Source organism: Barbus barbus (genome assembly GCF_936440315.1).
Source record: "Barbus barbus genome assembly, chromosome: 46".
NCBI classification, from domain to species: domain Eukaryota; kingdom Metazoa; phylum Chordata; class Actinopteri; order Cypriniformes; family Cyprinidae; genus Barbus; species Barbus barbus.
The window spans coordinates 8,782,477-8,808,931 of NC_136724.1; the positions used below are offsets into that span (position 1 = coordinate 8,782,477).

Here is a 26,455-nt window from a genome sequence, read left to right on the forward strand (position 1 = left end):
TGGCTTTCTGGACTTTTTGATCTTATTGGATGTGATTTTCTCAAGGACTAGTGTTGGAATGAGAGCTGCGGTACTTGCAGTTTCACCAATTAGCTTTTTGAGCGCCGTCACATGGAACGCTAACGATAAAAGTGCTTAATGTAAGGTGAGGAATGAGGTAAAGCAGGGCTTTACAAATGTGAGGCACTCGCTGCATGGCTGCCCGATGTTAGTGCTGCATTTGGCAGCTTGTATCGTGCAGCATTGGACCCAGATGTTGGGCATTGGTCCCTGTGTACAGCCCTTAAACAGCCTGGCACACAGATGCCAGATGTTTACAAGCTAAAAACATGTCCGCTGCTGCACCGTGCCTTGTTACAGTGCCAGAGCCCACTGCAATTCTTAATTACTTTAGCTAGGTTTCTCTTTTTATATGCTTTACAGTTCAGTAACAAAAAGTATCATGCTAATCCCAGTTTTCAACATGTACACTTTGAGGTTAATTGTAATATAAATGTATGTATCATATTAGATGAATATGATAAGCTTTTATAAATAATACTGTTTTAACTTGTTTTGCACCATGGTGGGTATTACCATGGTATTATAATCTGATTCCAACACTATTATATTTTAAAGATATGAAGATTTTTCATTCTCTCCTAGCCCTGTGGTCACATTAGCGAAATTTCAGCTACGCCCATAGGAAAAATGTATTGCTCAGTGTTTGCTTTTCCTAAGCTCAGGAGACTTAGATGAGATTCTCATATTTCTCTTATTTTAGTATCAACATCATTTCAGATGTTTCTCCAAAAATTCCATGAAATGGAAGTAGACACAAATGAGACATGATAAATATTTGAGAAAAAAAAGTAAAAACTGAGAATGTGGTGGAAAAAAACATAGAATATAGCTTTATTGTCTTGCTGCAATATCTATCAAGACTCCATTATAGGAATATTTTATTGCTAAGTGGTTGCTCTTTCTAACCTCTGGAGACTTAGTTGCGATTCTCATGTATTTCTCGTTTTAGTCTCAGTGTCTCAGATGTTTCTCGTAAAAATCCATAGGTGAAATAAAAGTAGACACAACTGAGACATGAGAAAGTTCTGAAAGAAAGGAAACCAAAATGAAAATGGGAGAGAAACATGTGAGAACCATGGGAGATCACATTGTCTTGCTGTAATCTCTTGCAAGACTCCATTATAAAAATGTTTCACTGTTCAGAGGTTGCTTTTTCTTTTTATAGGGCTGGGGTTTTTACCTTTAATGGTCAGGACAGTAGGAGTAGAGACAGGAAACAATTGGACAGATGAGAATTGAACAGGAGTAGGAAAGTACCTTTAGCTGGGATTCAAGCCCATGTTGTCTGAGATGCAGTTGTGCTCTCACGTCGATGTGCTGCCCACAAGGCTATGGCTCTGACAGAGGTTACTCTACACTCAGGATACTAAGTGGTGATTCTCTTATATGTCTCACTGAGATATCAGCTTTGTCTTAAGATGTCTTCAGTTTTATTTTTGGAGAAATGTTAAACTTTTACTAATATTGTAAATACTAAAACTATAATTTAAATATCATTAAACATTTCAGAATATCAAGGCTTACTAGTTTAAATGTTTAAATTCATCTTCAATGTCCAGCATTGTATGCACACCACATTTTACAAACCAACTAGAAAGGACTTACAAGTGCAAGATGTTTAGTATAAGAGCAATACCTTTATTTTAACAAATGTAACACTAGTGTACCAGTGGTTTTGCTTTGTTTAGCATTAAAATGTTGTCTTGTACAGCCTGTTTTTGCATGTATGTAAATATAGGTTATGGTTTCCTCTGTTAAATCACTGTGCAATAAAACACTGGCTACATAAAATAACTTCAAATATGACAATGCACGCATTGTCTTTTATTGAAATGGTGTGGATAAATGACATTGAAGCTAACCAGAGGGAAGAAAAATAAAATAAAAAAGAGATCTCTTTAACATTTCAAATATTTCTCCTAGACAGAAATGAGCTTACCTTAAGATTGAATGGAAACTTTAGCTTGAGTCTCCTGCTACTCAAACTTGAGAGACAGAGAGTCGTAACATTCTCACAATGGTCTCTTTTAAAGCTTTAGAAGAGATCTCAACAACATCACACACTGTGCTCAGATATTTCTCTTTAGCTAGAGACTGGATCTCTCACATTTGTCTCCTCAAAAGTTTAGAAGAGATCTCAACAACATCACACACTGTGCTCACATTTTTTTCTCATACACAAAAGGCTCGAGAGCTCTCACATTTGTCTCCTATAAATTTCAGAAGTGATCTCAATAACTTGTGTTCACCAAGTCAAATTCCTCAATATGAGCTCAAATATTTCTACCATATAATAAGTATTAATAATCAAATAAGTCAACTAATAATCAAGACTGTGTCATAAGCCATTTATGTTCCTTTCAGCAAAGAAAGCTCCAGTGTTACATTTTCTGTAAATCAGTTTTGATTAAGGCATCCGGTACATTACTATTTCCAACAACAATTATGTGTCTAAGTACATAAACATTGTCCTATGAAAAGTAACATTATTCTTATTTCTGCATAATTTCTCTCTCAATATAGCAGTTGACTCTGAATTTATGATTATTCTATTATTCTAATTATTAAATTATTCTAAAGCTTTAAAGGAGACCATTGTGAGAATGTTAAAGTTTTTGTCAGTAGACAAATTTGAGAAGCAGGAGACTCAAGCAAAAATCTCCAATTTGATCTTAAAGTAACCTCATTTCTGTCTAGGAAAAATATTTGAGGTGTTAAAGAGATCTCACTTTTGATTTTTCTTTCCTATGGGCATTTTGTGAGCAAAAAAATAAATAAATAAATAATAATAATAATAGTGTAGCAATTTATAAAGTACAGCTCACACCTCTCTGATCAGGGCCCTTGGAATTGTCCTAACCAAAAGAGATTCAAACTTAAATGTTGAGTTGCTTTGAAAGATATTTTATGCTGATATTTAATACTTGATTGTACTTATTTATACCCCCTCTATCAGATCTAAAAAGAACAGTTTGTAAACAAATTTTATCTGAGTGTTTTAACATTTTAGCTCTGGATTTTATAAGGTCCTCCCATCTTCTCTCCGATGGTTGTGATGAATCAGTTTTTTAAATTGTTTTTTATTTATTTATGCAGTACAGCACACAGTCCAACACTGCACATAGTATGTGAACACAAACACATTTAGGACATAGTATAGAGGATACAGAAGATGTTTTTGCTAATTAGCTTTGAAGCAAATGTGTGTTTACAACAGTGCTGCACACCAATTTGTGTGTTTGCGTGAGTGTACTTAAATACCTTTTTTGTTTGTTTGCAATAAATTCTGTGAATGCACACTTACTAAACAATTTACTGTGCATCATGGTACTTATGTTTAAACATTTAATTGCAAAAAACTCTCTTTTTCATTTTACAGCTACACCTCAGTTCTTTCCTGCTTTTCATCCTCCAGTACCAATCGACGATAGACATACACAAGGCCGGTACATTTATGAACCCTCACCAGTACCTCCGCTACACATGTGAGTAAACGCACAAACTTACACAACTTTACTTATGTCTATTACCATATTTAAAGCCACCATGAATGTATTTAAAGCTACCTTCTATCAAGTTTTAAAGCAAGACACTACAGGCAAAGTCATTATTTTTTCATTCACTGGACATGTGTTTTTGATCAATTTTGCTTCCATAACTTGTCTTCTTTCAGACGAATATAAAGAAAACATCCAGAATATGAATCTGAGTGTTAAATTTATGTCAGGTCCATATATATTTGGACACAGGCACATTTTTTTTATTTTAACTGCTGATCAAAACATATTCAAGTTACAGTTATATATGAGCTTAAAGTGCACACTCTGAGCTTTAATTTGAGTGTATTCTCATCACAATTGTCTTTTCACAATTGGAGGAAAGGTTAAAGAATTACAGCTCTTTAATACCTCCCCCTTTTTAAGGGACCATAAGTAATTGGACAGTTGATGCAAAAGCCATTTCATGGACAGATGTGGGCTATTCCTTCATTATTTCTACATCAGTTAAGCAGGTAAAAGGTCTGGAGTTGATTCTAAGTGTGCCATTTGCATTTGGAAGCTGTTGCTATGAACCCACACATTGTGGTCAAAGGAGCTCTCCATGCAGGTGAAACAGACAATTGTTAGGCTTCAAAAACAAAACAAGTCCATTAGAGAGATAGCAGGAACATCCAGAGTGGCCAAATCAACAGTTTGGTACATTCTGATAAAAAAAAAATGCACTGGTGACCTCAGCAACATAAAAATGCCTGGACGTCCATGGAGAACAACAGTGGTGGATGATCGGCGGATCCTCTCCATGGTAAAGAAAAACCCCTTTCACAATATCCAGCCAAGAGAAGAACTCTCCAGGAGGTAGGTATGTCACTGTCAAAGTCTACAATCAAGAGAACAAATACAGTGTTCACCACAAGGTGCAAACAAGGCCAGAATAGACTTTGCCAAAAAAACATCTAAAAAAGCCAGAACACTTCTGAAAAAGCATTCTTTGGGTGGCTGAAATTAAGAAATTAACCTTAGGATACCATATTGACCGGCTTAACAATAGTGGCCTATGACTATGTGAGCCTTGGATACCATATTGACCGGCTTAACAATAGTGGCCTATGACTATGTGAGCCTTGCCTACCAGGCCGACCGGCTTAATAATAGTGGCCTATGCCTATGTGAGCTTGGACTACCACAAAGACCGTCTTAACTCTAATCAGATGTGCACTATGTGTAATTTTCACAAGTGTTAAAAAGAATATGCATTGCAATCTGATAGCTAAAACCCCAGGACCCACCTTAGCAAATATCATAAATTAGTTATTTGATAACTGTCATTAATATAACAATATTCTCTGATTGCATTGAGGAATTAACCATAGGCAACAGCCGGCAGAGGTCAGCCATTAGCCGGGACATAAAGGGGGTACCCTGATCGGTCAGGATCTCCAGTGGGATGCCGGCTCGGCTGGAGAGCAGGAAGAGTTCCTGGGCGATGGCTTTTGCGGTGGCTTTTCGAAGGAGAACTGCCTCTCGATACCGGGTGGCATAGCCGACAATCACCAGGATGTGTTCATGTCCCCGGGCAGATTTAGGCAACGGCCCCACGAGGTCCATCCCGATGCGCTCGAAGGGCACCTCGATGATGGGCAGTGGTATCAGCGGACTGGGGGGGGGGGCGTCCTGGGTGACGTCACTTGGCAGGTTGGGCAGGCTTGGCAGAACCTCTTCACCTCTGCCTCGAGGCCCGGCCAATGGAAGCGGTCGCGGATCCGTTGGACCGTATTCGCGACTCCAAGGTGCCCTGCCAAGGGATGTGAGTGTGCCAGTTCCAGTGCGGTCTCAGTCTTTGTGCGTGGCACCACGAACAATAATTTTTCCTGCACCCTCCGCTGGGCGACACAATAAAGCAGGCCGTTTTGGACCACGAAGTGCGGGAGAGGATGGGGAGCAGGCTGAGCTTCCTTGCCTTCGATGCTTCAGCCTGTCATCCTCTCGCTGTTCCTTCCCGAATGATCCCCCTCCCGTCACCTGTTGGAAGACATCATAGAAGAGGTTAGTATTTTGGGAGGGGGACTCACCATCTCTCCCGCTGTCCGAGGCCAAAAGAGCTGGGCGCTGGCGATGTCCTTTCCTGGGCCTCTGTCTCTCCCCTTCGAGGGCTGGCAGGCTGCGTCGCCGTGGCCAGCAGGCGGTCAAACCCGGGCCAGTATCTCCTGACGGGAGCACGAGCACGGGAAGGTCCTTCACTACCCCGACTTCGATGGGCCAGGTGCCGGACATGGCCGAAATGGTCACTCTGTGGGCGGGCACTTGTCGGGTGTCTGGCGGATGCTAACCTCGGCGAGCCGTTGGAGGATTTCGTCCATGGTGAGGGGAGGAGCACCCGCCTGAACAACAAAAAGAGGGAACACAAAGGGGAAAAAAAGATGAGGTCAGGGAAATCGCTTGTCGGTGATTCCTCATGAATCTGCCCGCATCCTCCACCAGTGTAATGGGGTGAGGAATCTCACGACAGGGAAGGCAGGTTAAAGGCCCCGAAGGATGGCTTTATTGAGGAGGAGTGATGGGCAACAACGGGGAAAAGGGTCCTTGTGGGTGCTCCAGTGCGGTGAGTGCTCTCTTCTTCCTTTCCCAGTGCAGTGAATCCACTGAAGTGTTCCAGTCGTTCACACGCTGCTGTCTGTGGGAGAAATGAGAAGGCGAGTTAGTGCTTGTTCTCATGGAGTAGTCTCCCTGTGTGTGGGGCTTATGTAGCCACCGCCTGATGAGCCACAGCTGTGACCGATCAGCCTGTGATGAGGATGGGCAGGTGTTACTCGCTTGTTTCCAGGGCGACGCTGATGACACTTTGGGACGCTCGTCACAATATATATATATATATATATATATATATATATATACACACACACACACACACACACACACACAGACAATATAGGGACCAATTCTCACTATTACAGTTTTATTAATATGCAAGAATATACAATATACAGTTTGTACAGTATAAAAGCCATTATTCTTATGGAATGTCACCATAATGATAGGAATGTGTGTGTGTGTGTGCCTACTTATAGTTTTTTTTTATCATGGTACTATGTGACTACCTTCATCACATGGGGGAAGTTGTGGCCTAATGGTTAGAGAATTGGACTCGTAATCGAAAGGTTGCGGGTTCGAGTCCCCGGCCGGCAGGGATTGTAGGTGGGGGGAGTGAATGTACAGCGCTCTCTCCACCCTCAATACCACGACTGAGGTGCCCTTGAGCAAGGCACCGAACCCCCGGGCGCCGCAGCATGGCTGCCCACTGCTCCGGGTGTGTGTGTGTGTGTGTGTGTGTGTGTGTGCACCTGGTATTCATCACGTCCTGGGGACCAAATGTCCCCACAAGGATGTAATACCAGTAAATCTTAATCTTGTGGGGACATTTTTTGGTCCCCATGAGGAAACAAGCTTATAAATCATACAGCATAAAGTTTTTTGAAAATCTAAAAATGCAGCATGTTTCCTGTGAGGGCTAAGTTTAGGTGTAGGGTAGGTGTAGGGCAATAGCACATACAGATTGTACAGTATAAAAACCATTACGCCTATGGGATGTCCCCATAAAACATGGAAACCCAACATGTGTGTGTGTGTGTGTGTGTGTGTGTGTGCATTTGTTCACTACTCACTGCTGTGTGTGCACTTGGATGGGTTAAACACAGAGCACCAATTTCGAGTATGGGTCACCATACTTGACAATACGTCACGACTTTACTTTACTTTACTTTACTTTACTTTACTTTACACCTTTTGATACAGCCGAACACACTGGGGAAATACTTTTACAAACATTATGGATTTTATGTGAGTTATGCAAGTTGGTAATGTAAGTGTATTTTCTAACATGACAATTATTGCCTCTATTACTGTAATTATTTCAGCAACAAAGGTGATTTGAAACGTATCTTGCATTGTTTCCTCTTGAATGAACTGATTGTTAAAAGTACTAAATTAAAAAAATATATATCATACTCTAGTGTTTCTGTGATTAAAACAAATGTTCTTAATATATATAACAATAATCTTATGTTTTGAAACAATGATTGCGTGGATGAAAATATGTGTAGGCCTAATTGTAATGAAAGCATGAGATCAGTCTTTGAAAGAATGACTAGCGATGTTACAAGTGGGATCAGTTTGGATATTTGTACAAAGAGTTTTGAAAATATACACCTTACTTGATAAAATTGTACCAAAGCAAATAAAAACTAACTAGTTGCTTATGAGTATGCCTATTATTAACATATTGGCTGTTAATAAGTTGATCATTTTATTCCTAAAAACATGGTGAAAATATTTTTGATTTTGATATAAATTATAACTTGATAGTATTGTTTTATAATGTGAATAATATTATAAATTCTTGTCTAGGCAGATATATCATACGAAGGGGTGTCGGTGTCTTGTCTAACGGTATTGTAGTATACAGTGTATTAGCTCTGTTTCCATGGGGCATGATCCATACATCTCCACGGTGATCTCTAGTTCTGTGTCAGAGATCAAAGACTGGGTGAACACACTGTCAAGAGACGTACTAATGAGTGCGTCAGACGCAGAGACAGACATGGCAGCATGTTAGTGCATGATTCCTCTAAAACTGCTCATCAGGCCCTGTCAGAGTAGATGTAACAAACGCCTCTCTCTCACAGCTGTTCTGCAAGCTGTCACATGTAGTGCAAAAATGTCTCACCTCAAACCCAGGCAAGGAAATTTTTTGTTACTGATGTACACCCATATAAAATACTCATATGGAGATGTTACACGCTTCAAGATGAGAAATGTTTGCTAAAATAGCTGTAAGTGATTATGTGACACTAGCGATGCCAAACAGAATTGCAAAAATGTTTGTATAACAGCTGTATAAACAGGTAGTCTGGCCTCAAACTCATTTCATTAGCAGACTTCAGCATTTCTGATTGGTTGGTCGGTATTGGTTGGTATTCCAAAAACAAAGACAAAAAAGCTATACAAGCATTTTCTTTTTTAAATAAAATCATTTTCAATCACATGTGGATATGGATGCAAAACGTTATAGAGAATAATATGTTATAGAGAAAACTATGAAACCCTGTTTCTTAAAAAAATGTATTGATATCCAGATAAAACTACCATTGAAAGGTTTGGCGTCAGTAAGATTTTTTTTCAACTACGTGATTCAGTTTACCAGGTGACCCCCCCAGGTTTAGCGGTGTCCTCGAGACTTCTGTGGCCTGGGTGCTCATAGAAAAAGTGTCCCTGCATGTCATTGTCATGACAGATGCCTCCAGGACGCAACGGGCAGGAAGCCTTAGGGTCCTGGACAGGGCCTCATCTGCTTTGGCACATCAACTACCTGGAGTTGCTGGCAGTGCTTCTAGCCTTGCGGCGGTTCCAGCCACTGCTGCTCGGCAAGCACATGTTGGTCCACAATGATCCTCCAGTACACTCGGCACTCAGACTTAGTGGAGCAGTCTGACGCCAGGGCCAGTAAGTCCCAGTCAGCCCCTGTTCTGAGCTAGGTGTCCATAAGTGTCTATATGTGTATTTTTCCACAGTAACATCTCCCCTTGGTAAACCCATGTCTTCCCTTGACAGACCTGGTCTGACAGTCTCTGCTGGCAGTAGTTCCATCACTACTCCCAGGTAGGCCTCAGAGACCTGTTTTCATGTGTAGTACTGCCCTTTAGGTCAGTCCATATCAGTGTCTCCATGTCACCTCCCTACAGGTAGAATGTGGCCTCCATAGCGACCTTCCCCATCGTTACCGCCAAGCTGTAACAACAAATAGGAAAGATTTGAAGCAATCTTTCACTGAAGGTTGAAATCCCTTCTGTTAAGAAATTTTTGTGGACGGAACAGCAGCATAGACATCTCCAGCAGCCATGTATTTACCTTTAGTCCCCTCGGGCACCAAGGTCAGGGAATTTGTGTTGGGGTGTTGGGAAGGTTACAACCTTTGCATAGAATTTGTCTGACATGCTGCGGCTTGTCAACATTTGCAGTGCCACAGGGTTGTGATGGCGTTCAGATTGTGGTATTTTCCATAGAACCCCAATGTCATCACGACATAACTCGTAATGACAGACAGATAGGGAATGTCTCTGTTATGTATGCAACCCTCGTTCCCTGATGGAGGGAACGGAGACATTATGTCCCCATGCCACAACCCTGAACCAATCGCTGATGCCAGGATGAGTGGATGCATGCTGTCACCTTATATGCTGTCACCTCTGCATGCAAAATCCACATGCCAATATTTATTGGCACTTGCTCTTAAACTCAGAGATGATTTGACCACCAAAATCAGCATAGTGCAATGATTTCTGAAGTATTACGTAACACTGAAGACTGTAGTAATGGTTGCTAATAATTTATTCTTTAAAAGAGACCATATAAGAGAAAGATCACAAAAGACTTATTTCAAAAACATAAAAAAAAATAATACAAACACCAAACTTTTGACTGTGTTGTGTATTTAGTCATAATGTGAGATAAAATTGCAATGGCCCAACAAAGTCTAAATTTTTTATATATTAAGTCACGTATATGTAAGTCACTGATATAAAGTCACAATTGTGGCATATAAAATTGAAATGACCTTTTTTATGTATGTTGTCTTGACAGAAATTTCACAATTTTGATTTTCTATATTCTATAGTAACTAAAATTAGTTTTACATAAAAGCAACGTTTATGTAAGTATGTGTGTATGTGCGATGATGGACTCTGTCAGGTCAGAAGTAATGAATATGCTCTCTATAAGGGGGATTCCCTTAGTAGATTTCCAAGTTCTCAGCCTCTGTATTTAATTCAGCATTAAAGAACACTATCTTCCCTTTTTAAATTACAGCATATGTGTTTTAATCCATTTTTCCTCATCTGTTTCCACTATTTCTCTCTCTCTTTGCCTTTCTTGCTCAGTCACTACATGCAAAACCATTGTAGTTCTATGAAGGGGATAAATTAAATGGGGCAGCTGCTTGGTCCATATTACGTTTTGTATTCTTCATCATTACATCCTCTGTCTCCCTCACATCCCCCCTCTTCGTCCTTGGTAGTCATATCTCTCTTGTGCCTGTTACACAGCTAAGAATAATGAATTTTTTATGTCATCTGCTTGCTCTAACCAGTGTGCTAAAGAAAGGCTTGGGGGGGGGGGGGGGGGGGGGGGGGGGGGTTTGGGGGTTACGCATAGGGGGCTTGATTGATGTCTGATGTCAACATAAACAAAATGGCAAATATAATTTCGCATTTAGCTTATGCAGAGATAATGGGGCAACACGAGGCTCAAACAAGACTCAAACAAACATCTGCCACAGTTTATCATCCACCAGAGAGACACAATGTATAAGGCGTGGGTTAGAGGAAGAGAGGGAAAGCAGGTGAATTAAATTACAGGTGGGATGGCTGTATTCACAGTACATGCTTGACTTGCTACACTTGCCTTGATGTGGACAGACGCACGTTTATGTACATACTTAACAGAGTGTGAGCCGTCCCACAAATCACTTTAGTTTCAGTCTGTGAATATGACAAAGAGCGATAACAGTGTCCGGTCCCATTAATATAAAACTAAACTAATAAACTTTAGTGACATAGCAAGAGACTTGATTTAAAATGACAGTAAACTGATGGTAGTAAGTAATTCTGTGCGTTTTCTGTTTTTAGGCACCATTTAGATCTATTTCATTTTATTTAAAAAATGTGTTGTTGTCTTGTGGCATTGTGTTCTTTTGTTTGTGTTTATTTTATTGGTTTTATTAGTTTTATTTGTTGTTTTTAAACTGGGGGGACGTATGAGTGCATTCATGATCTACATGGTTGTGGCGTTGGTTAGACTGGTGCTGTCAGGCAAAGCTTTCGAAGATCAAGATGTTGTGCCCATTTTCGACCCCTGCCAAATTATTACCCCCCTCTCGTTGAAATCGCTACCTGATTGCCTGATCCGAACCCCACCCCTAATCCTAACACCTCCTCCACACCTAACCCTAAACCTACCAATACTAGAGGGTAGTAATCTGGTGGGGGTCAGAATTCGGCACAACACCGGTTCTGGTTCATGACTTATTCGTGAGACTTCTTGATTTCTTGATGATATAATAACTAGGGATGTAACGATATTATCAATATTGTGTTATCATGATAGCAAAATTATATTATCAATATTACCACAATATTATTGTGATCACATGATGATATAAAACAATAGATCTTCCAGGCAAAAAGTGTAGTTTTTAAAATATATTTAAACTTCTTATTCTAACATTAAAGGTCTTTAAAGTTGTGTTTTGGGCCATTATGCTTTGACACGGTATCTGTCAAACGAACTAAAACCGAAAGAACAATATAGCTTAATCCCTTCATCAAGTCTTTTTCAAGTAGTTTCAAAGCAAAGCGCACACTTCGTTCAGGCAATCAGCTCGTGATCTGGTGTTTTCTGCACCACAGAATGGCTCAGTTCACAGTGAATAAATGCAGTGAACACATTTATTGCTGTGAGTTTAGCGCATGTTCGGGAATGCAACAGCCCCAAGTTAGGCTTTATTTTCGCGGCAGATGCTTACAGCATTTCACTAGATTTGTAATGAGACGCGTTTTTGTAAGCATGTTTTAAATGAAGCTGGAGTTTTCCTTCAAAATAAAAGCTCTACTGACATTTCCGTCAAAATAAAGCTTAAAAATGCAATATGAATTGCTGACTGCTAGTGGTTTAAATGCAGTCCAAATTCTAAATATCTCTTTCAAGTGTAGAAATTAGGAAACAAGTTGTGTTCCCTTCTGTAGTGTAAAGGAAAAATAATATAACCTACCTATGAAATATTAATTTTCATTTATTTTAAAGTGCATTTGTTTTACAACATATGGCGATTGCGTTCGTTGTTGTTGTTATTATTGTTATTATTATATTCTAAATTGTTTGGCTTTCTAAAACACCAGGGTGAATGTAATTTAGACTGAGGCAGTATATCACAAATAAAAAGAGTACCCTTTAAAGTTCAGGTACAAGCCAATTCACTGACTTTTTTCTGATGTAAGTTTTCTTAAGAACATGGGTTGGAGCTTTTAATTTTGAACTCTCAAAGTACATTATATAGAATCATTTAACTTTAAAATATTCAAAATTTTTTTTTTTTTTTTCCAATTCTTAATTTGTCTTCTTTCTTTTTTTTTAAATATCGCAATAAATATCGTATTTTGGACTTCATATCGCAATATTATTGTATCGTGAGATTTTGATATCATTACATCCGTAATAGCCTAATAACTATGCTGTGGAGATGGAGACTCCATCAAGTTCATCTCTATCTGCAGATCAAGGATCAAGAAGAGAGGGTCAAGATGAGGAATTCGCAAACAGATTGCGAAGGCGAGAAAGTCTCCTTCCCTTCCTGGTGATTATGTTGCCTAATGTGAGATTTCTCAGTAATAAGATGGATGAAGTCACACTCCAGGTTAAATGAGATGAGGAATTTAGGAGCAGTAATCTCATTTGTTTTACAGAAATGTGGCTAAATGAAAATGCACATTGCAGAGTGCTTTTGCTAGGGTCTTAACATAGTCGGCTGATCAACCAGTCTTCATCTGTTGTACTTTATTACTCTTTCATTAACAGAGACTCCTCCAAACCTGAAGCAATGTATTGCCCAAACCATTTCTCCAGCACAATATTTGTGTTACGATAACATTGAGGATGCATATAGGGCAATATTTAGAATACCCATGGGTAGATTGGATCATAATGTTATCCACTGGCAAAATTACTCCTTTGTTCGAAGGGAGAAGCCAGTAGAAAAGAAAAACTAGGTTTGGAGCAAGGATAAAGAGGATATGTTAAAGGGTTGTTTTTACACCACAAACTGTGATGTTTCTTTTGACTCATGCATGGTTAACAGACTGTCTCACTTCTTATATTTCAAATTGTCAAGAGACTGTTATTGACACTAAAATGGTTAAAGTTTCTTTTTTATTTATTTTCTTTCAAATGATAAGCTGTGGTTCTCTAAAAGTTTGAAGAAACATCAGGCTGAAAAACTGCAGCCTTTCGTGAAAACAGTTATGAGGGGTTTAAGATAAACAGAAAGGAAACAAGAACTATGATACAAAAAGTAATAATTGATTTTAAATTTAAGGTAGAGAACTGATTAGCAAATCAAGATGTAAGGAGTGCTTGGCAAAGTTTAAAAAAGATGATGTGGTGGGACTTAAGAGGTGTAAATCATGATAGACGCAGATCATTTTAAATGGGTTAATGATTTGAGTATGTTTTATGGAAGATATAATGTATAGCTGCCAATAGAGATAATGTTGAAAGAACTGGTATTCGGTATTCCTGTGGGTTCACCTATTTGTTTGACAGATGAACAGATTAGAATGTGCCTTGGGCATATTAGGCCCTCTAAAGCACTGGGTCCAGATAGCCTCGGGGGCTATGTTTTAAAGGTTTGTGCAAATGAATTACCTCACCCCTTAACATTCTGCAAACTGTATATTATATGACACCTTCCTAAAAAAGTTTAGAAAAAACTTTTAGAACGCCTTGACATCACTACCTACTAAATGTATGGAAAGGGACATTTGTTATCACCTTAAACCATACATATCAGATGACAACTAGATATATTGCAATTTGTGTACAAGCCACAAAAAGGGACAGAAGATGCTATGCTCACTATGGTCATTACAATTTCTAGTCACTTACAACAAGCAAAGGCTTATGTGCATGTTTCACAACTAGCCTGCATCTGGAGGTTAAATCGATAAAATTTTTATACACTGGGACACCGCAAGGATGTGTTTTGTCACCTCTGTTATTTTCTTTGTAATCAAATGAGATTAGAATGCAGATAAATGAATGCAGTGAATGCAGAGATTAGAGTGAAAGTTATAAGTTATATAAATGTGCAGATATGGAACTAGTTGCTATTTTATACAAAGTGTCATTTGAAGTGTCACATATGAGTATGAAGAGCAGGTCTTGAACTTAGTAAAAGTTGTAAAGTGCGTTACTCTTGTGAGGGAAATGTGTTTATTTATTCATTTTTATTAGTCAAGGTGTTTTGCAAAGAGTTAGTTAACTAAAAATGTTCTAGGGTATAATATAACAGTTTGGTTTGGATGAATAATAAGTACACTCTAAAAAATGCTGGTTTAAATACAACTCAGCGCTGGGTAAAATATAGATGAACCCAGTGATTGGGTTGTTTAGACCCAGCGGTTGGGTTAAACATTTAACCCAACTGTTGGTTGAAAACAACCCAGCATATGTTCTGTCCAATATTTACCCAGCAGTGGGTTGTATTTAACCTAGCATTTTTTAGAGTGTAGAGACATAACACCATCTCAACTATTCCTTTAAACTATTATATATTGATATATTATCTATCATACTATTACTATCTTGTCATCATTATAGGTCTTCAAAGGCAACTTAAATGGGCAATAAACAAACCTTTGTGCCATATGCAATAGGTCTTTTAAATAAGGTTTAGGAAAAGGAGTGATGTAGGAAATGTGACAAACTGGTGACATTTAGAACATCTACTGTATGTGAATTAAACAAGTATGACTAATAACCCTTGTGGGAACCAGATTTTAAACCATTGATTTAAAAGTAGTAAGTGCTCAATTATATTTAAATGTGCTGTCATTTTTAAATTACCATATCTGGATTAGCTGACATTTATCCATCAATTCATTATATTGATTACTGTTACAGTCCAGAATTGTATTTCACTCCTGCAAAGTCAAAACATGTCAGATATCTTTTTGCAATGCAGCACCTTTTATGACATTCTCAAATCCAAACTTCATCACACAATAGAGTAGGGATAGACCAATGCATCAGGACATTTTGACAGTAAACACTTACAATGGTGAGATTTTTTTGTGTGTGTGTGTGTGTGTGTGTGTGTGTGTGTGGGGGGGGTTATTTCTAGAACTCATTTACACAGCACATTTTTTATTTTAGTCATGCATGCGCACTATGTGCGCAATATGTTATATGCTATTTTTTTAAACCAATAAGTGAACTCTACAGTGTAGAAACAGCTCACACACATTAAAGCAGGGTTCAGAGTGTGTGTTTGTGCTTGTAAGGCAATGACAGAGATGTGGGAGTGGAGGTTACGAAAGAAAAATTAAATTGTTTAAGACAAGTACTCCTTGGTGAACAGAATTAATCGTTATTAGCACTCTTAAATATATGCCTAAAAACAGGCAGGATATTATTGCAGTACTTTCCCATGCAGCTCCTCATTACAGCTCGTAATTACAGTAGCTTTCACCTCGCGGCAGTGCCATCAATCTACACAGCCTCAGCAGTGAGTGGGCATCTATGACAAAAAAAAAAAAAGAAAAAAAATTATATTATATATATAAATTTATATATATATATATATATATATATATATATATATATATATATATATAGGGAAGAAAGAAAAACAAAACACAGTGGTAATGACCATCTCATTTCCCTCAACCAGTGCTGATTTGCTGGTTGACGAGGCAAAGTTAGTCCAGTCCTGTCATATTATTTGAGAAGGCTTTAATTGAAACATGTTTATTTATTGCCCCCTTTGCTCTGAGTGGAAGCTGCTAGCGTAGCGCGTTAACTGACACTAATGGCTGTGATATGAGGGGATGGAATTAAATTAAAAGCTCATAAAATGAAATATGCTTCATATTAGCAGTTTGACACTTAATTTGCCTCCGAATGAGCAGAGGAAATCACAAATTAACTGTCCTTTGTGTTTTCTCCCCCTCTCCCGCGGCAGTCTTATTAGGCCATGGGAAAGCACAATTACTGTGGAGGATAATCATGCGGGTTATGAATTTATAAGGGAGAGGGCAACGGTGTGGTATTCAATAATAAATGGAGGGGGGTTGTGTTGACTAATGTGGCTGTTCAGTTTATTTGACCTACGCAGGACATCACACAATTTTTTTGGCTGTTTTTTTATTATTTAATTTTATTTTATTTTACTCTTATTTTATCTTGTCTGAGTGAACTACCCACCAGGCCACATCTCTGAATCTTTGTTTTTGCAAACCTGACTATTTTGAATTATTTGGAGCTTTTATAATATATTATTTTTTTTTTTTTACAATTTAGAAATTGAGTCAATATACATGACTCTTTTGACCTTACACCAGCCCTGACCTTGGAAATAGCTTGGCCCTATTTATCCCAGTTTAAACCGATCACTTCTCCTTAAACAAATATGATAAATGCTAAAGAAACATTCAGGTGTCTTTTTGTGAATGTGTCTTATTGACTTGCTCATTATGACTGTTGCTTAATGGAAAGTGAGCCCTCACTGACTTAGTGTCTCTTTTACTTTGGTCTTATTTCCTCAGCCAAACAAAAGACACTTGCACACATACAAACCCTGAGTAACGGGATTCGGTCTCCTCGGTGACTGCTCTGAACAAACAGAGGCATTTGCCGCAAGTCAATTACCCAACACCAGAGTTTACTCAAGAGTTAGAACCTCTTGTGCTCAGAGCAAGCAATAAAACAACACACTACTAGGCACAATCCTTAATAGACTCACTGGCTGGGCTCAGAGCAGTTGCTTACTAGAACTATAGTAAAGGGAAAAAAAGGGCTTTTAGATAGGAAAACATATGCTTGGTGAATCAGAACTCTTAAAACGTTTTGAAGTGCATTATGCCGTCATCCACAGTCTGCACTTTGTGTTCTCTGCAATACATAATCACTGAATTGAGCCTAATATCAAGCCATTAGAGGAAATTACAATTACCTTAACTACTGATTTCCCAGTCACCAACTGGGGTCAAATTAATAGCTGCAAAATCCCAGTCTTGTCCCAGGTAGTCAATGAGATTTAACTGAAAATATTTTATTGCTGCTATTCTGAGATATGTTTTTGTAGGCAAAAGTGAAAGGCAAAGTGAAAGGCAAAAGTGAAATTATCAGTTTTCTCATGTTTTCCAGTTACATAATAGAGTATAATTTGATATATACATATGCATTCATACATACATATGGAATATATATATATACATATATATATATGGAATAGGAATGTTTATGTAGAGGCCACTGTAATGTTTGTTCTCTCTCTCACTACTTTACTGCCACTTCAAATGTTGTAACCCAGATTTTTGTGGTTGGCTAAAGGCATTGAAGTATTGTTTGTTAGTGGGCTTTCAAAGTAATGCAAGTTAAGCAAAAAAAATACAAAATAAGACCATATGACCATTTGTGTTGATTGTGATAATACTGCTGCACATTTCAGGCCTATTTTAAGAAGCAAAACACAGCATAAAATCTTAGTGCATGTATGCGCTGTTTGTGTGTGAGACGGAGTGCTTTGAATTTTGTTATTTACATAAACAGTTGTCAGGGTGCCTAATCTGCGCACAAAGTGGCAACGCTGTGTTTAGCATAAAGAACAGTCTCTTATCTCAACAGCCTCTGCAGATGCAAACGTGTGCTCTCTCTCTTTCTTCATATACACTCTCTATTTTCTTAAATATACATTTACAGTCCCCATTATAAGGTTTGGCCCCAGGGTGGGTCCCAGCCTCCATATACTCAGTTTAGTACACATCACCATTCGAAAGTTTAGGATCTGTACATTTTTAATACTTTTATTCAGGATGCATTAAATTGATTAAAAATTAAAAAACAACTTTTTTTTTTAAAATATAAAATAAAAAAGGCTTTTACTTCATTTTCCAGTTCTAATAAATGCTGTTCTTTTAAACTTCCTATTCTTTAGAGAAAATAAAATAAATACATAATCCCAAATAAATATTTTTTCCCACAAAACTATTAATCAGCAGAACTGTTTTCAACATTAATAATAAAGAAATATTGAGCATCAAATCTATATATGAAGACTGGAGTAATGGGTGCTGAAAATTCAGCTTTGTAATCACAGGAATAAATTACACTTTGAAATATAATAAAATATAAATTATTAAATGTTTATTTTAATAACATTTCACATTATGAATGTTATTATTATTATTATTATTATTATTTATTACAGTAATTTATTTATTTTGTATTTCACACAAAAACATGAAACATGGAAGGCCATTGTAAATCATGTGTTGGTATGTGACCTCTTAATACATTTTTAGATGTAATCATTATGTGGTATGAGATTTTCCAGTACATTTAGCCTTATTTATTGTAGTCTTAAAAATTATATCTCTCCCTTTTACCTTGTGTGATAAGTTAGAATCCTGTAAAATTTCTTGATTCTCAAATAGCAAAAAATAAATTCCGTAAAGCACTGAATATGGCAATGTAATAACTATTTTAATATCTATAATAACATAGAGACTAAGTCTAAAGAACGATACCCTTTATGCCATCCCTTTCCAGATTTAAAAGCTTAGCTTTCTCCTCTCTTTTTCTCTATCTCTCTCTCTCTCTCACACACTTTCTCTTTAATTCCTCTCTCCTGCGCTGCCTTGTGAGGACAGGCGGTCAGACGGTGGCTGGCCTCATGATTAATGATGTTTATACTTGACAGAAAGCTCCTTTATTTATCTGCATTGCTGCTTCGCAGATATCATCAGTCACCTGAATGAAAAATATTCACTCATACCAATTTTGCAGTATAATTGAGTGGAGTCACTTCCCTTCTGTCGTCTTTTACCTCCTTTCACTGTCTCCCTCCCTCTTTTTTCCTCGTCTCTCTTCTCTTCTGCTATCTGACCGTCTTATCATCACCCTAGTAATTTTCACACTGCGTCGTAAGATATGGAGAGTCTGGCTTTAGTCGTATTTGACATTAAGCCTCTTCAATTTTCGCGAGAGAAGAAAAAGAGAGCGAGAGAGAGGGGGGAAATGCAAAGAAAGTTGCATGCCACTTTGTGGAGACGCTCAAGAATGGGCAAAATATCTCTATTTTTTTCTCAAGCAATTTCAGGATTTAGAAAAAAGTGAGATAAATTCCTTACGAGAAATGAGAGCAGACTGAGGTAATATCTCTTTTTCGCTGCTTGGTAATACATTGGTTTCATCACTTAAACGCATGACCAATCCCTTTTTTTTAGTTTAAGCCAGTATGAGGAAGGAGGGTAATTTAGAGCTATCCAAGCATACAAGAAACAGATGAGCAAAAGATAACTTTCTGAGGCGCTTTTTCTTCCATCAATCAGTCACATGATATTTTACATGAATAGAAGCATATGAATTTGAACAAAGTGTGACCATTAACTGATTAAATATGAATTAATGCATTACAAAAAGTATTCTTTATCTGTTCTTGTTGTAAAGGATTCTAGAATAATTATTTTATTCAGTTATAGATTTATAGATTCAAAATGTCTTCAGTAAAACTGATTATTGCACTTTATCAAACTCTTATATTTTTCATAAATATGAAATGTATATATTTACTGACCCAAAAAATAAATAAATAAATATATATATATATATATATATATATATATATATATATTTATTTATTTTTTGTATATATATATATATATATATATATACATACATATACATATTCATATATATATATATATACATACATATACATATATATATATACATACATATACATATATATATATATATATATATATATATTATATATATATATATATATATATATATATGTAATACATTATATCAGGTTATAATGAATACATGTTTTTTGCAGTAGCCAGCAACTATGGATGTTTAATGGTCAAATAATCTGAATGGTAAAGAATGCAAAAAAACAAAAAAAAACAGCAGATAAAAATCTTGACAGGCTAAATCCATGTTATCAGATTGAGGCGGTTTAAGGAGAGCGTCTGTCAGTTATTCAGTGTCACTCAATGGGCCATGACTTTCATAACTGGCACACCCCCTCTCACATTTACTCGCTCACACACAATGTGTTGTAAAGCTTATTTATTAAATAAGTGTGTGTGCATACAGTATATATATATTCAGTGAGTAATTCCCATTTAGTAAAAAATTATTGCACTCTGGTGTACTGTATTTCATTAGTGGACGAGTTGATGTGGAGGAGTCTGCCATCTATCCATGTACTGTAGCATTGGGCCCCTGCAGGGGAGTGGGTTAGAAATGTGCAGTTTCTATTAAGAACTGCTGAGCAGAGGGCCCTGGTCTCTCGCTCAGGGGGGCAGTTACAGCGTTCAACCGGCTTTACAGAACACAGCAATAAATGCTACCTGCTCTTTGCCAGAAACCCTCTCTTGCTCTCTCTGTGTCCCAAACACTCTCCATCTCTTTTTCATGCTAGCGTCTCTTAAAGTAACTCTCTTAAAACACTGAATAAATGTATGTAATGCCAGTGAGGTATTTTATGGTCTTACCACATGAAGCTGCTAGAACATTTTGCTTGGAATGACGTGGCCAGACATGCTGAAAATGAATCACTACTCCTTTTCTGACTCTTAATTTCTCCAATTTTGTCCTCCACAGTTGTTTATAATTTTTATAACTATAAGGCCAACATTTTCCACTGATATTTGTGTTTTTCAACCGTGATTATACGTTCTCCTCCCTTTTTCAAGGAGGACCAACTCTGTCAGTGCGGTCATCATTTTAGGATGCGTACAAAATTTTTAATTAAACTTTCCATCTCTGTAACACGTTGCTTTTCAATTGCAATCACATATTCAAACAAATATTTTGCCAAATAATTTGTTCATATTTTCAAATCCCTTCCCAAAATCTTTTTCTTGGGGTTCTCAAATGTTTCCTCTGACATGCTTTGTGAGAAACAAAAATAGAAACAAATGAGACATCTGTTAATTAACGATATAGAAATATAAAATAATTGTAATATATAATAAATAATACCTCAGATTATATGGTTTTCTATGAATTTGATGGGAAATATCATTCATATTAAAATCTCTGGCCTTTAAGAAGCCTGTTTCTCCTCAAAGTAAAAAAGAAAGAAACGAACAACAGTGCCTTTTTTCACAATTATAATTCACAGTGTGACTTTATATTTTACAGTTATGACGTTGTTTTTCATAAATATATTTTAATTGTTATCTTACAATAATAATCATTCTAATGATAATTGGTATTATTGCTGTCATTTTTATTTTTACTTTTATCATTGTTTTATTCTGAGGCAGAACTCTTGGGAGGAAATATCAAAGAAGCAGGAGTCTTTAAATTGTCCATGATTTAATCTTACAGTTGTCTAGATTCACTTTTGTTTGGATAAGTTAAAGCTGAATATATGTGTGTTTGTGTGCATGCACATTTATTATAGAATGTGTTTTTGTGTCTTCTGTAGTGAAATGTGTGATGTTCTCTGCTACTCCGCTAAACACACACACACATACATACACACACATACATACACACACGGTTCGAGCCCTTTCCAAATGTTCACTCATGATTAAATATCAACGCACTGCTCTTGACATTTTATTAGTCGAACAAGATGGATCTACTGGTGTGACTAAAGTAGGCTATTGCAGCTTACATCCTGCATGCCTTTCTTTTTATACGAAAAAAAATATATATATATATATATTGAGGGACTTTCAAACTGTAATAACATTTCTGTTTGAAAATCTGGAATCTGAGGGTGCAAAAAAATCTAAATATTGAGAAAATCGCCTTTAAAGTTGTCCAAATTAAGTTCTTAGCAATGCAGATTACTAATCAAAATTTAAGTTTTGATATATTTACGGTAAGAAATTTACAAAATATCTTCATGGAACATGATCTTTACTTAATATCCTAATGATATTTGGCATAAAAGAAAAATGGAACATTTTGACCCATACATTGTATTTTTGGCTATTGCTACAAATATACCCCAGCGACTTAAGACTGCTTTTGTGCTCCAGGGTCACACACACACACACACACATATATATATATATATACACTCACCTAAAGGATTATTAGGAACACCTGTTCAATTTCTCATTAATGCAATTATCTAATCAACCAATCACATGGCAGTTGCTTCAATGCATTTAGGGGTGTGGTCCTGGTCAAGACAATCTCCTGAACTCCAAACTGAATGTCAGAATGGGAAAGAAAGATGATTTAAGCAATTTTGAGCGTGGCATGGTTGTTGGTGCCAGACGGGCCGGTCTGAGTATTTCACAATCTGCTCAGTTACTGGGATTTTCACGCACAACCATTTCTAGGGTTTACAAAGAATGGTGTGAAAAGGGAAAAACATCCAGTATGCGGCAGTCCTGTGGGCAAAAATGCCTTGTTGATGCTAGAGGTCAGAGGAGAATGGGACGACTGATTCAAGCTGATAGAAGAGCAACTTTGACTTAAATAACCACTCGTTAAAACCGAGGTATGCAGCAAAGCATTTGTGAAGCCACAACACGCACAACCTTGAGGCGGATGGGCTACAACAGCAGAAGACCCCACCGGGTACCACTCATCTCCACTACAAATAGGAAAAAGAGGCTACAATTTGCACAAGCTCACCAAAATTGGATGGTTGAAGACTGGAAAAATGTTGCCTGGTCTGATGAGTCTCGATTTCTGTTGAGACATTCAGATGGTAGAGGAATTTGGCGTAAACAGAATGAGAACATGGATCCATCATGCCTTGTTACCACTGTGCAGGCTGCTGGTGGTGGTGTAATGGTGTGGGGGATGTTTTCTTGGCACACTTTAGGCCCCTTAGTGCCAATTGGGCATCGTTTAAATGCCACGGCCTACCTGAGCATTGTTTCTGACCATGTCCATCCCTTTATGACCACCATGTACCCATCCTCTAATGGCTACTTCCAGCAGGATAATGCACCATGTCACAAAGCTTGAATCATTTCAAATTGGTTTCTTGAACATGACAATGAGTTCACTGTACTAAAATGGCCCCCACAGTCACCAGATCTCAACCCAATAGAGCATCTTTGGGATGTGGTGGAACGGGAGCTTCATGCCCTGGATGTGCATCCCACAAATCTCCATCAACTGCAAGATGCTATCCTATCAATATGGGCCAACATTTCTAAAGAATGCTTTCAGCACCTTGTTGAATCAATGCCACGTGGAATTAAGGCAGTTCTGAAGGCGAAAGGGGGTCAAACACAGTATTAGTATGGTGTTCCTAATAATCCTTTAGGTGATATATGTGTGTGTGTGTGTGTGTGTGTGTGTATATGGGAGACTCTTTTGGGAGCAAACTTTTCTTTTTCTTTTTTTTTCTGGTCTCTGAATCCTGTGGTCATTTTTTTTCCTACCCTCACCTCTCCTCAACAGAAATGCTATTTTACAGTTTGAAAGTCCCTCAAACATAGTCATATTACACAGCCTACATCCTTCCCATGCCTTACCTCAGTCTCTTCTCTCGTTTGTCCCAGCTATGTTAACTCATGGAGGTGGTTATGTGGCAGACTGACACCATCCTGGGGTCGCATAACCTTGTCTTTGTGTTTGGCTCTGGGCACTGCTTCCATGCTCTGAGTCTGAACATGGCAGCAGCTTTGAGATGAAGAAGAACTGATATATTCTCATTCTTTCTTTTTATTGTACTGAAAATGGACACTTCTCTCCTGGCCTTCTGTTTTCTCTTGCCTGAGGCACTAGAGTGGCAGGAAAGCACCAGAGTGAGTGGTTAACATCACGTACGCTACATTCACACAGTTAACACTTGTTAAACTTCTTAAAAATGCACCTCTCAAGCAGTACTATTGACCTGTAAAATATTTTATTGCTCTCTGGTATTGAAAGTTTTGTTTAGTGAGCATAATGTGTAGTGAGTTTAATGTACCATATGTCCCTTAGAAGGTCAAAAAATGTTTTGCACAATAAAATGTAACAAACACTTTAAAGACAGCTAATTTTCTGTTTGATTTATTTTCACATTTGAAAGTCCAGTGAAATAGCTAGATTCATTCATAGCTTACTTGCCTTTTATGTATCTGTGTTTGTTTGGACTTCCTGTGTGGACTTGTTGTTTGTAGTGCCCTTATCGTAACCACTGAAATGACTTGACACATATATTTTTATATATGTGTTTTATATATATATATTATATATATTCCTCTCCGGGCAACGCTCCCTCTCGCACCGCGCCGGAACCGGGACAGAGAAACCGGGTATTAGTTGTCAGCCTCAACCAGCCACAGGGTAAATGACCAACAGAAAGAACGTCACTTACCCCTTCGGTGGCTGGGAGGCTGTCCCCGTCGTTCCTCTGTCCCCGTGCGGGTTCCACGGCTTTTTGCGAGCGAGAGGGGATGACGTCATCAGATGTTGCCCAACTGCGCTGTCTAGGCTCCGCCTGCCCGCATTCTCCACCACTGTGGCGGGAGGAGCCAACGACAGACACAGTGGGCGTGGCGTCAAGCCTCGGAGAGGTTTTTATTAAACAATATATTAAAATAAAGTGTCCAAAGGGGGAAAAGTGTCCAAAATAAACAGGGATCTGGTGTCCTCGTCGTGCTGCGGGGCTGTGCAGGAGGGCAGTGTTCAGGAGGGAAGGGTCCAGGGAAGGGGCGGAGTCCGGTGGCCGCACGCGCTCCCCTCTCGGGGCCGGGAGCGAGTGGCGGCGGCGTCTCTGGCGCGGCTTCGTCCATCTTCGGGATCCCGGCACTTCTGGGGGACTCGGCGGCTCGGCATCCTAGCCCGTCAGCCGCCTAACGGGTGCGGCAGTCCTCCTCGACGCTCCCTTCCTGGACCCACGAGGACACCAGCGTGCATGCACGGGAAGAGACCGGTCTCTCGAGGAGAGGCGCGTTCGGCATTTAACGGCGGCGGTGATGAGGCTCTATTCACGTCAGGTGCGCCTCATCACACGCCGCCAGCCCTGGCTGTTTCAGCGCCCCTCCTCTCTCACACACCCACTCCTGTCGGGAGCCTGGTGAAGGGCGGCGAATATGGGACGGGGTGGTGATGATGGACAGGGGGGAGGCAGCCGACTCGTCACAATATACACAAATATATATACTTTATTTTTATTTATTTATTTAGCTTTAAACATAACATTTTGAATGCTTTCAGGGATTCATATTTAAATATTTCTAGGGTTCATATGAGTTAGATGTTGTGTGTGTGTGTGTGTGTGCGTACATTTAGGTACATGTGGGGATACATACACTGAGTATTTTGTCTTAAGATGAACACATGCCTCTAGTAGCAAATTAGATATAAACTACAAAGTAGAGATAGAAACTTACTTATTCTTTCTGTCCATTTGCAATTCACTCTCTTTTTCATTGTCTCAAGGCCACAGAAGGGAACAGTTTTATGGTTCTCTTGGGGACAGTGAGGCGGTCCATGGTGGTCCTAAAGGGAGGAGACATTCATTTAATAGAATATTAATCTCCACCCCGTTCCCCCCTCAAACAATTTCATCTCAACCTCTTCTCTGCCCCTCATTGACTGTGAGTCTGACACTATTCCTCCTCTTTTGCTCAGAAATCCTCTCAACTCCCATAAAACATACTTTCTGTTCTTGGTTACAGCTTAGATGTTCTTTTTGTCATTATCAGAGATTTGTGCAGAGCGGCTGATGCTCAGGCATGAGGAAGTTCAAACAGGATGCCAGAAATTCACAGGAACATGATCTAGTACCATGGTTTCTTTGAAATCCCGTCTGCAGCCAATAATGAAGAAAGCTTGATTGTGCAGAAACTGTTTTGCCCATTTTGCCATCTGATTTTACAACCATAAATAACTAGTTAGATGTTTTTGCTCTTGTCAGCTGAAGGTTTTTTTTTTTTTTACGGTTTCTAGATTAATATGTAGTCATTTGCAGGTTGATTTTCTTGAGAAGGGTAAACATTGTAGGTATGTAAACAGCATACTAGTATACTACTCTTACTTACTCTTTTATTATTATATAGTAAAAGGTAGTATGTTATTGCTATTATAGTTGTTACTTTCACTATTGCTAGTGTGAATAGTATTTTAACTGCACAGTATGCAAA

The 26,455-nt window shown here is 38.3% G+C and overlaps 1 protein-coding gene across 1 annotated transcript in view; it reads left to right on the forward strand.

The window, feature by feature from the left end:
- Nucleotides 1–26,455, forward strand: part of LOC306865148 (transcriptional activator GLI3-like) — a 170,807-nt gene that overhangs the window by 87,762 nt on the left and 56,590 nt on the right. Inside the window, exon 4 of the mRNA XM_079409558.1 lies at nt 3,443–3,548. Within this exon, the coding sequence (XP_079265684.1) occupies nt 3,443–3,548 (106 nt within the window). The remainder of the gene's footprint in view (nt 1–3,442; nt 3,549–26,455) is intronic.